The sequence below is a fragment of the Trachymyrmex cornetzi genome, unplaced genomic scaffold (assembly GCF_001594075.2).
Source record: "Trachymyrmex cornetzi isolate Tcor2-1 unplaced genomic scaffold, Tcor1.1 scaffold388, whole genome shotgun sequence".
Classification (NCBI taxonomy): Eukaryota; Metazoa; Arthropoda; class Insecta; order Hymenoptera; family Formicidae; genus Trachymyrmex; species Trachymyrmex cornetzi.
The window spans coordinates 247,870-261,141 of record NW_017298619.1 but is presented as its reverse complement, the minus strand read 5'-3'; the positions used below and the strand labels follow the sequence as shown (position 1 = coordinate 261,141).

The 13,272-nt window shown below is 35.4% G+C and overlaps 1 protein-coding gene across 7 annotated transcripts in view; it reads right to left on the bottom strand.

Moving 5' to 3' along the window:
- The window catches only part of mmd (disintegrin and metalloproteinase domain-containing protein mind-meld), a 51,925-nt gene extending 40,605 nt beyond the window's left edge, over positions 1-11,320 (bottom strand). For all 7 annotated transcript variants that reach the window (XM_018511835.1, XM_018511832.1, XM_018511834.1 and 4 more), the window contains exon 1: positions 10,718-11,320. In XM_018511835.1, coding sequence (XP_018367337.1) covers positions 10,718-10,805 — 88 coding nt within the window. In that variant the 5' untranslated portion in view covers positions 10,806-11,320. The remainder of the gene's footprint in view (positions 1-10,717) is intronic.
- Positions 11,321-13,272: the final 1,952 nt, after the last annotated feature.

The window sequence follows — 13,272 nt, the reverse complement described above, 5'->3', positions numbered from 1 at the left end:
TATATTTGTATACATGTACATGAAATTTAATGTATTTTTCATGAAAATTTATGAAATTTAATGTACACGTTCATTACATTTAAGTAACTACTGTAACTTAATTTTCAGTTAAATCATTCATTACTTTTAATTTCGTTCATAACCACTAGCTTCATTTACACGTAAAGCTCGTGGTTACATTTCTAATAACAGTGTATTATATTACATTTCTAATAACAGTATTATATTACACGTGAAAAAATGGACAATTGTTTAATATTGACACAAAATCTCTTGTAAAGAATTAATCCAAATATTGCACAGTAAAACTGTTTTAATATTGCTCAGCTGCTACGCAGTATTTTTGCATTATAAAGAGAAATCAGTGATAGTAATTATATAGTAATTACTAGATAGTAACTGAGTGGTTCAATCAAACTGAACAAATCTCTACCAGAGTAAACTTAATTATAATTTATCTCAATAATGTGACAATTTATATAAAGTTAATAAAAGATATTATTTTAAAGACAAAATAATAATAATAATAATAACACATATCAATTTAAAACTATTATACAGTTTCATGTGGCTCCCTCTAAAAAAAATTAATAAAAAATATCAATGTATGCTCATTTGATCGCATTTTTAAAAACGTACCAATAGATGGCCCACCCTGTAATAGAAATCGAAATTCGCGATCACACGCAAAGCAATTTTCTTCGGAGTTATCGGCGGTTTTGTCGTCGCTTTGCTTGTCCCAAAATCCCGTGATTACGGTCTTAAATCCACGCGCAATCCCAAATCCGTAGTATACCACTCTATCTAAGGTTCAAAGGGTTGCGTCTCCACTTAATGGAGCCGCGTACGTTCGAGATAAATTGCCGGTGTAGAGAAATCCTTTTTCTGTGCAAACTATTTATTTCGAAGAACGGCATGGAAATGTTTTTCGATGGGATGAGAAGCCGTGTGAAGGGCGAGAAGGCGAGGGAGAAGTGAGGAGGTGGAGGAGAGTGAGGGAAGTGCTGTGTGAATGTGGTAGGTCGGTTAAAACACAACCCCTCGACCTCTTTGCCTACTTCTATTTACTCGTTTTTGTATCTTAATTCTTGAAATTCCTTACAAATCCAAGAACTTGAAAATTTACAAAAATCTAAAGATTCGAGAGTTAGAAAACTATTCGATACTTTTGAGATTTTTATTCACCGACTTCTTAAGTATTAAAATTTTTATATTAATTTTTATATATAATTATATTATTATAAGTATAATTCCAAAATTTAAGAAAAGATCAGAAAAATTCTTCACATACTTTTATAAGAAAAAAGTTAAAAACCGAAATTAAACAAAGAAGCAATGATAAAGACACTTTATTTTACTTTTAATCCATTTTCTAAATTGATAGAAATGTATTATGTGATTACATAACGTGAAAAGTGAATTAAAGCAAAAGCGCATAAATCTGTATTTGCAGCGTAAACTTCTTCCTGTTGCACCAATTTCTTTCGTTTCAAATTTTGATTTTCGATTTGTCCCGTCAACATCTCGTCGTATGCGAAAAAGATCTAAAATCGAATAAATATGCAATCAGACACGAGCAGACATTCGCTTTGAGACCGTCTTTCCTCTCAAAATTTGTCTCTCTTTTCTGTGTTTGTCGCAACTGTTTATTTCCTACATTTATGGAAGATTGGCGAATCCCAGGCTGCAGGTTGAACAAATACTAGTGTATACGACATCTCGGAAATACTGCCATTTCTTTCGTCTACTAACGCTTTGATCAATTTAGAATCTCTTGTAAAGAAAAAATTTCACCGGATATTATATTTCTTAGTTTACAACATTATAAACATCTCAATAAAGAGTTTGTTTAAAAACATCTTGGAATAAAATGTAAATTTACTTTTGCCTCTAAGAACAAAATTGACTTTAAGTTTTCAACAAAAAATAAATTCTAATTGTTTTTATATTTTATGATACTTCTTACAAAAACATAAATAAATATACATATATACGAAATTAATTGTCCGGACAGTGCATCATAATACTGATTATCTCTTCTGTTATCTGGGTATTAATATAAATTCGTTTTATGCATACATTACGCCTTACGGTATATTGATAGTTTATATTTATATTTGCACAACTAATTGTAAAACAATCTGTAATGCGTGCGTGGAATTATAATTTTTAACATTCGAACAACAATTTTAAAAAATTGTAAATACACATAGGAGAATTAGTTGTGTGTGTGTGTGTGTGTGTGTAGAGAGAGAGAAAGAGAGCGCAAAAATTTTTTTTTAATTAAACATTAGTATCTGTAAATAAGTTATTTGATATAATTAAAAATCTCTGCACGAAATTCAAGCGCGGTGAAAACCTTTCAACAAATAACATGGTCAATATTTTTATTCCCTCACATATGGTATTTCTATATAAAATTACATTCTTCCCAACGGAATATTATGGTGCAGAATAAAAATGATGCGCCAACGCGCGATGCGTAATCCCGGGAATAAAGATTAATTATGCCTAAGTGTCTCATTTTTCCCTCACGCGATGGCCTTGAACGTCCAGGATCACGCATCTCCTCCACGGATATGGCTCCCCTGCTTGGCTGGGATGAAGATTTGCGCGCATTCGTTTCAGATTTCAAACGCTTTGCCACTTTGAACATCGGTAAAGCGTAGGAATTCTAAAACAAATACCACGCTTTGCACTCGTCCTGGCCGCTCTTCTCTTCGACATCTCGATCCTCTGTCGCGTTGTCTCAGGATACGATTCAACAGCCGAGTTCTTTGCAATTGACAAACTTACGGTGTAAGATCCTTATATCTTTCAACCTTGCATTTTTTGCACGTAAGTTTTACAAGTTTCCGAATTTTAATAACCATACAGAATTTTTTATAATCCCGGAAAATCTCGGATCCAAAATGCAGAACTAATAATATAACGAATTCTTTCTGCTATACCATCACCGACGTTGGTTTAAAAGTTTATATATCATTGCAATTTAATAAAGTAGATATTTCTGCCATCGCAAACCTTCCGCGACGTCATATTTATTTCTTGTCTAACGTTCTGTCGCTGCCGTTTGCCGGTTCCCACATTATTCGTCCGGTATCGAGATAGAGAATGATGACGGTCATTCCCGAAAAAGGAAAATGGACGAGACTGGCGAGAGGTTGTGGGTGAGTCAGCCGGAAAAACGGCAGCTAGGTCTGAGCGGAATTTCTCAGGCGTCGAAGACGATTTAAGAGGACATCCAGGAAAAATGACCTGCCACGAGCCCGGCAATTTCGATCCGAGGTTGCGATCCGGGATGTACCAATTCAAAAATTCAGAACTATTATCCGGAATTTAGACGACAAATACCTTTGCTATGGTGGATAAAAATTGAATAGTGAAATTTATCTTCGACTAATGAAAGAACTTCAATTTCTATGTTTGAAAGAAAATTTATTTTGTTCGACTATTAAGGCGTTTTCTACTTAAGTTACTCGTGACAGTTCTTTTTGAAAATACAATTTTATATTTTGCAATGTAAAAAGATAAATTAAATGGTATTGTATGTCACATTTGTCATTAACATTATTAATAGTTTTTTAGTTAATATTATTGATTATTATTTTATACAATTAATATAAAATACTTAATCTTTAACCTGAACATTTTTATAAAAATCGACGTATTATATAATTGTATCGCATGTTGAGTCTGACATATTGAATTAAAAATGTTATAATCCGATTATTTAACAATGCACAGATAACACATGAATTTAATACGAATGGAATTGTATAGAGTGCATCAGCTAGAAAAGCGGATAGTGAACTCGAGCAGAATTTTTCAGACATTGATAGTGTCTCGAAGAACACGTGGGAAAAATGATCCGGAAGTTTGCTCGCCTTGCTCTATCATGATATTGTTTGCACACGAGCAACCAATACGACATGACACGTCTCGCCGAAGAGAGAGTGAATGTAACACAGCTGCGAAACGAATTGATATCCCGTTCTCCTTTTGGCATGAATAGCTTTCTCAAAATCTTTAGATTCCTGCTCGTTTGAAATGTCAAATTTGATTTCTTCCCGATTTGCATGAATTAAAAGTCGGACAAATGTAGGCAAACCTAATAATGCAGTTTGGTGAGGCGAGATAAAAAGATGTAGACGCATAAAAGGCTATACCGTCTCGTATACAGTGTTACGACTCGTTTTTCGTTGCTACTTTCAAAGATCATGCTAAAATTGAAGATCTTGCCTTTTTATCTCACCGCCGGGTGAGGTGACTCGGCCTCTTTTCGCCGAGAAATTTAATTTTACCCCGCATCCCGCGCGCTACCGGTTCTCCGCTATCCTTCCTGAATTTTTATCACTACGTGACCATGTTTCCGATTCGACGGAAAACGTCAAATTCGCGTGGAAGACAGAATTCAAACGGAATACACGAAACTCGCGCGAAATTCGTGAAGCGTGATAAAATTCACTGAACACAGGGTAGGTCATCTCCCGGTCGTTCATTGATAATCGACGATGGGTTGATGCATCCGACCCGTTTTATTCAAGATGTCTGCCACGTTTCCACCACCGAAGATGTCCTAGATCGATGTCGGCAAACTCGCTCGAATAAAATAACCGATATACAATTTACATTTAAGGGTAGAGGGAACTAGATCAGATTGACCCACATCATCAACATTTCAGGGGTTAGTGAATCCATCGTTCTTCCGTCACTCGATAACCGCGTAAGGTTCCCTTCCCCAGCTTGACTCCCCCGTCCCTCCCTCTCGCCCTCTCGCGTTTCCACCCTCATTACGTCATCACTACCAACGCATACGTCAATGTACACTGCAGGCGCTCTGCAGTCGACTGCCTCGTTATTTCGCGATTTCCTGTTGATCGCCGCCCTACGACATCGCGAGGGATCGATCGCCAGATACATATGTACATGAACGACGAACAGAAGGACACATACGCGCCTACGTCTATATATTATACACGAAATCGATCGTCTTTTCGCACGCTCGTGTACACGCGTGTAAATACGATTTTTATCATACCACCGTTAAAAATGTAACGTTGATTGATAATAATCCAGATCGATTTGTAACTTTGCTGACACACTAACGCTATTTGTGTGATTTTACTTGATCTCTTTTCATTTGTCACCTATATAAGGTAGAGATAGGGTGAAATTTAGGAAACAAATCCTCCTAGATCTACTGTAAGAGAAATCGACTTATTCTTATTTCGGTGGAAGCCATTTTACGAAAATACATGGTTGACCCAGACCTACCAAATCACTTTTTATCTACAGATTCTTTCATTCATTTCAAGTTGGCTTTTTTAAAAGTCTTTAAAAAAAAAATTTTTTTTAATCTTGTAGTTTAAAGCTATCCGATTTTTGAGAAAATCAATATCTGATATAAAGTTTGGCTCACTAGATTTAGACATTCTTTTTTAAATCGAGGAAATGTCACATTACTATTGATAATTAAATTTTTATTCGATAAATCTTATATAATCGAAAGAATATTAGAAAATGCCTATTTATTTTAAAAGATAGATATATAATTAAATTATATTATACGTTACATTATTGGGCGAGAAGCATTAAGGCTGTAAAATGCAGGCAAGCGAAAATCGTGGATAATGGTATAGTGAAGATGTACTCACTAGATGAGTGGTTAAACGAGTAGGTATGCAGGCATATGAATGCTCGAATGAATAGGTAACCACTCATCCAGAGACTACGTCTTTACCGTGCAATCATTCACCATATAGTAGCTCGTTTTCCGCAATTGTTTAGTACTTATCAACATTATACTAAACATATTGTTATTGTTGTATAGTGCGATTGTAAAAAAAAAGAAATGGTTGCTTATTTGAAAATATCAACTGCAACAACTATACAGACAACTTTCTGAATTTGATTAATAAATTTGATTTGGCATCTTAAGTCTTGTCATCTCAAGAGAGAGAAGAGTGGTAATAAATTTCATATTAAATCCATGCACATTACTTCGATTTTTCGAACATCTACCGTTCTATTTCGTTGATCTGCAAAATCGGCCACGGGTTCACGTATTAAAAGCCAATAAATTAAAACTGGCACGCTGCCATTTCAATCTCGTGGGTCCTACTCGAGAGAACTCGTCGACGAGCCGTCTTTTCGTCCTACGTCTTTGATTAATTGTAGGCTATAGATTGATTGATTTCATATACAATGGGTAAACATAATATTCGTCCGCTACGCAACCCTTTCGTTATAGCCGATGTCATTTTTTACTCGAGAGAGATCTTGAGATAATCTTATAACATATGGGAATATGTTTATAACATTGTCAAAATGAAAAGAATTGTTTTCTAAAAATGATTATTAATTAAAGACATTTATTCGGAAATTTTTGTGATTATATTATCTTCATAATTATTTATTCACATATTTAATGCACTTTTGCATTGACAAAATATTGGCGTAAAAAACACTAGGGGATGATATCACTTACAAATTTCGTGGCATTTCAAAGATATTTTTCACAGCTACTGATAAATATCATGTAACATGCAACTATATTTATGAATTTTTCATAAATATAGCTGAGGCTCGAATATATTTTACAATTATGGAAATATCTTGTAAATATAAACGCGTATCTTTCCAAAAGTGCGTCGCATTTATGGCTCCTCCAAACAGTATCTGATATCGATTTCGCTTTAACGAAAATTTGATTAGACGCTATCCTGCTACAATTTGTGCAGTTTTCGCGTTAAGTGACTTTGTAACTAAAACACCCACAAATAAAAATTTTTATTTATGGAAGTAGTTTTCTCGAAATTGATTTAAAAGTAAAATTGTGTTATTTCTATTTATAATTTTTATGTTGCTATATGCTTTTTTTTCAATTTTAATAGTTAAAAACAGAGGGTAATTGAAAGAAACGTTATTTTTCTCAGTATGCACTCTCTACTCTTCTTCACACAAGAACTGGGACGCTAAAACTGTCATTAAAATATTTATTGGTGCTTTACGCTAGCTTGTATATTTTCGAAACTATCTTGTAAGAAGCTTATAAATATTTTATGACTGTTATACTGATACAGCACGAGCTTCAACGATATCTTACATAGATAAATATAGATAGCTAAGTAGCAACGGAGTCGGTAACATTTTACAGATATAACACAAGTAATTAAATCATTCAATCTTAATTGTATAATCTTAATTAAATCATTCAATCTTAACTGTATAATCTTCATGTACAATTCGAAGAAACTGCTATCTTTTTTTTATTCTATCTTTAAAGATATTAAAATCATTTAAAGAAAAGCTTAAATTTAATTTCATTAAATTTTCAGAAAATTTAATGAAATTAAATTTAAGTTAGAAATTAAGAACTTTTAATATTGCGTGATAAGTGCATGTACATGCATCATTATATCGTTGTCGTTGTCGTCGCTTGAAATTGACGGCGCGATAAGTTGCGATGATACATGTGCAAAACGTACATTCGCGTGCTCGCGGTTTTACGCAGCGACGAACGACGAGCGACGAGCGGCGCGACGTCTAACGGTATGCAAAGCGAGCGGACGAGCGTAAGCGGGCGTGGAGTAATTCCGCGCGATAACATTATGAATAATGCAGCAACGGGATTTGAAGCCCGGCGGAAATGTACGTAACGAATACGCGCATTCCGACGGCGCGGCGCAGCGTCGCGCGTTTTCCCGCGGCTGTTTTGGGAAAATTCGTGGTGTGCATACCGCGTATGTATAGTCGTAAGCATTGGTCGTTCCGCTGATCTATATTCGCATTTTCCACCAACTAACAAAACAGGCGAATATGCAATACTTACGAGGAACGTCATGTGCGCGATTAGCAGTTTTTATATTGTGCGAATTAGTGGCATTTAATAAGATATACTACTCTTTTTGTGAAGTATAACAGGCAACAGATGTATCGTATTTTAAATGCTTGTATATGTACTAAATTTTATAAGAGTTTAATATTGGATAATCTTTTATAAAATTGTACATATATACCATATTATTTAGATATATACTCCAGGTAGATACCAATATATTTATTTCAACGTAAAAAGATCATTATACGTTTTAGATTAACTTACATTTTGTTTTATGCTAGTCACATTAGTATTAAAAAATTATATGTGTAAAAGAAGAGTATATCATACGTAATAAAGATATAAGATTGATGATCATTGTAACGAGCAAAGAATGGGCCACAAGCCACGAAGATACGTATACTTTAATGATTAAAGCATAATTAAAGCATAAAGCATGATTAAAGTTTAATCAATGAGAAGATATGAAGGAGAGAATAAGTAACGTAAATTCTCAAAATAAGAATGTTAATGCTACCATAAAATCCACTGGATTAAGACTTGAAGATATTGCAAGACTCGAAGATGTTGAGACTCATAGATCCAAGAAGCTGGAGGATGATAAAGTTTAAGTATGCAAAAATAAAAATTCAAGCGTGCAGAAAATTGAGAATGTGAAAATTCAAGGATCTAAGAAATACAAGTCATAAAGATTTCAAAATTCGAAAAGTCGAGCGTATAAGAATTTAAATAGATAATTTAAAAGGTCGAGGGTTGCACCCTGATAAGGTGCTCATCCTTGTTCAAGGATGCAGAGAATTTGCGAACTCTGCAGTGCCTTGGCAACAACGAAGACTCGGTTCGTTAAATTTTAAAGTAAGGTTCTCGAGCTTTTTGAATTTCTAAATTTCATTACATGTTAGAATTTTACAAGTATGCCATGTCATATATACATATATATACAGGAAAAATTTTAACAAATTTTGAATTTTATAAATATGACATATATACACATATAGGGAAAACTATCAAACCTAACAGGACAGATAATTCGAAACCCATAGAAGATAATAAACGTTTCAGACAAAAGTTGTACGGTTTGATGCAATTAATATAATACCTTAATATTTATGCGTCGAATAGTAAGATGAATCAATTGATGTAAAGAAAACACATAGTTGCTTATTTAAAAAATTATGTATTTTGCAATACGCAACTACATATCTTTTCTTTGGCAACTATATATTTTTTTTACACCAAATAATTCATAAAAGTATTCAAATATATAAGAAAATTAGTAGTTTACGAGATTTAATATATTTTACGTTAATTTGTGCTAGAATAAAATATAAAATAACTCGAAAATTATTGTTTTTTTTCGCTATCTCTGCCTCGATACTAATACAGATGAATTATATTATGTAAAAAAAAATCATATAATTTAATTTTAAAGAACGACAATAACCTTCATATGACCTTGAAAAATTGGTCTTTTTTAGAAAATTAATTTTATCCCTGCGTCCTATCAAGCCATAAAACTTTTGTCTGCAACATTTGTCTGTATCTTCTATATTTTTCAAAATATTTATTTTATTACATTGAAAATTTTTATCCTGTATGTAATAAATTCATACGTTTCAGTTTTATCGAGTATTAAATTTCTTAAATCCTAAATCTTCAATTCCCTTTTGCCGTTAGATATTTTTATTTTTAAGATAAATTATAAATTTCTCGACTCCTTGAATCCTAAGGTTGGCAAATTCCGGATTTCCTTTACTCTAAGTTTATCTAATTTCCAGAAATTAGATTAGGTTATTTGAATCCTAGATTCCCTAGAATCCTTAAATTCTGAGATCTCCTGACCCGCAAACCCGACATTATGGGTTCTTTGACGCTGAAAATGAAATCACAGTCTTCCATTTGAGAAATCTATAATTCAATGAATCAAAGATCAAAATGACTTGAGATCCAAGAAACTTGAAATCCTAGACATCAAAAGTTTAAAAAATTATAATTAATTTAATCGACGAAATAAAAATAATCTAAAACTTATGAAATTTTTCAATTCTTGTAAATTCAAGAATTTAAATATATACTAAAAGCTATTCAGCTAAATATCCTAAAATGATAATAAACTCTCTTTAGAATTATAGGCAAATATATTGCTTGATAGCACCTAGCTATCCAGACATGATTACTCGGTGAATAATTCGCGCTCTAATTATGAACGAAACCATTATTCCTCCACATTAGAAATTATTTCAATGAAATTATTCCAGTTCACTAAACAGACATGATTACTCGATAAGTTAGATAAATTATTTGCTGGATAAGAGATCCCTTTTATATAAAGCAAACTATATTACAGTTATTCACATAAAACTACAATTAAGAAGCTTTAGATCTTCATCAGATCTTTAAACGTCTTAAGTCCACTACTCCTTCCTTAAATCTTACCTCCTTAGGACTATTAAGCAGACAGGGTGGCAAGCAAGGTGCGCAAGCAGGTGCAATACCTCCGTAACGATCAGCGCTTTACACCCATTCATTCACGCAGCCATTCGTGTAGAGGACCTTAGCGTCCACTTAGTCTGATAAAAAATTTTGAGTTATTTTACGTTAAATTATTCGCGAAACTTAGATCACTATCTTATTCGAAATTGATCGAAATAAACGCTTTTCTGCAGATAGAATAGTTTGATAAAGAATTCGGGCCGGTTGGATTTGCATTTCTTTTGGCAGATTACCATCCCTCCGCACCCTCTAAAATATCGATTCGATTACACTCGGTCCGATTAAGCTCCAGCCATCAATACGCTCAGCTACCAATCTGGACAAGCAAAGTGGGCAGGCAAGATAAATTTAAGGCAGGCAGGTAAGGCAGGCAGACATTACCTCGCTTGGATGTGGTATCGGCTAAGCTGCTAATAAATCCACGTACGGCAATCACGAGAACAAAGAGTCCACAGTGTAGCCAGAACATGTTTACGTCTTAACAACATTGTTTAATTCCATATTACATGACGCTCATGAAACACTGCGACGATGGCGGCTACTGCGATCCCGACGGGCTTTACAGGATTATTCATTACTACGCGCATAATCACTGACGTCTACCACCTCCTTGATCATTAGACGCGGCACGCGGAGTCGAGCGGAACGGAGCGTAGCGGAGCGGATCGGAGCGGATCACGAGTTGATTCTCATCGACGATAATACGTTATCGAACGTATACCAATCTTTGAGATGTACGAATAGCGCGCTCGTAGCGGGTAGCTGTATGTGCAGCGACGAAAAAAAACGACAGAAAAACAGCAAGACACGTCGCGCGAGCGGAATGCAGATGATCGAAATGGAGCGGATCTTTCTCCTTCCTTCTCGTTCTGTCTTTTCCTCTCTTTGATCGTTTATCTTCCCTTTAGTATCAGTCAGTTAGTCAGTCAGTCAGTCTCTCTCTTTCTCTCTCTCTCTCTTTTTCTCTCTTTCTCTTTCTCCCTGTCTTTCTCTCTCCCTCTTTCTCTCTTTCTCTCTCTCGTTCTCTCTCTCTCTCTCTCTCTCTCTCTTTCTCTCTCTCTGCTTGTTCTCTATCTCTCTTTAAATCATCTCTCGGCGGCTTTCTTTGGAGTTTTCGTGCACCGTCGACCGACGACGAGGAGCTGAGATCGACCACGAAGGGAGAGCACACTACTTTCCGACGACTTCTTCTCAAACCCGGAGCGGATTGCGGCCCTACTACTCTCGCGCGCGCGCGGCCAGAAGAGAGGAAACTGCCCGGACCGAATCACGCCTCGGCTGCCATCTTCTACCTACACCGGGAGTCTGGAGTATGAAAATATTCTCCGCTCCCTCTCTCTTCTGGTCCTCCTCCTCGCTACCGCTCCCGCCAGCCCTCGTTCTTCTCCTCATCACTCCCTCTACCTGCTCGCTACCAACCCTACACGGTTCGCCGCGGCTCGTACGCTCGCTCGCTCGTTCACTCGCTCTAACACCCTCATTGTACAAGCAGCCTCTCTTTCTTGCGCACCCCCGCGCAGCGCATCACCAGCAGCTTGGACCACCACCTTCTCTTATCGATTCCTGCGCCATTCCGCCTCCCGTCATTCCTGTCAAATCAATAACGCGCGCCGGTCGCGCCGGCGGCTTTCTCGCTGCTGCCGCGGGGGTAGAAGCGGCATCGAGAGAGATGTGAAAACCCCCTCTAAAGCGCAGGACACGAGAGAGGATGAACCTGGACCAGGTGGCGGGAGCTGCCATGGAGTATCAATCGCTTGAAGATGGTGATCCTGTCGTTTAGTTGGATCCTGTAAAAGAAAAATAGCGCAAAGTGCCTACGCGATTATGAAGAAAATTGCAAATGAATGGTAATGAATTAGGAATAAAGAAATGAGAAGAGAGAGGAAAGAGCAAGAATAGAGAGAGAGAGAGAGAGAGAGAGAAGGTGTAGGAAAAGGAGAGAGAAAATGGGATGAATAAGAAAGCTGAAGTAGAAGTATTTAGAATCAAATATCGGAGAGACATCGAGATACAATATTAAGGGCCGGTTGTTCCACCTTCATATAAACTAATGTAGTAATATATCTAGTGGGTAAACAAAAGAGTAAAAGAATAAGAGCATAAGAAATCGGGTAAGAGAGTAAAACAATGAGCTAAAGTTTACTGAAAGGTGAAATAATCCATCCTAAAAGAAACAAAGAACGAAAAAGATTGCGAATTTTAAATTTTATTTAAAATTTGATTTTTTTAGATTTTTCGATTCTGGATATATGTGTAAAAAGAAGAAGAAGAATAATGTATGTGTGTGTGTGTGTGTGTGTGGGGGGGGGGGGAAGAAAATAGAGAACATAGTAGAAATTTATTGTACATTTTCGAATTTTTTGGAAATTTTTTAAAACGTTTAGATAATTAAAATTCTACTTAGCTCAGAATTAAACGAAGTAAAAGAATATTAAAGATATATACTTAAATGTATTAAGATAAGGATAAATTAATAGCCGTGAAATCAATTATCATAGAAGTTTCATTCTCGGTTTTACTTACAGCAGATACTATGAAGGAAATATATATCCAAACTACTAATTAGTAGTACATCATTAGCGTCAATCAAACAAGTAAATTGGAAATATAAGGGAATAAGAAGGGAAACTAAATTAGCTAAACGATAGTCAGCATGGAGCACGAAATATTGGAGATGGTAGATCAGATGAAAATTGTGAAGTGAAGAGTAGAGGAATTATTGCCAGTAGTAGTGTAAACATTTGAGATTGGTCTGACTAATTGTAAGAAAAAATCTGCGGATGTTGCAACTACTGCAGTAGTTGGAATGAAAAGAATTAGGACCTGTAAATTAAGAGGTTTCAAAAATTCTTGGAATGTGAGACGCTAGATAGGCGAGTGCTAAATAATTCAGAATCTCGAGAACCTCGAATTTAAAGAATTCGGATACTGAAGTA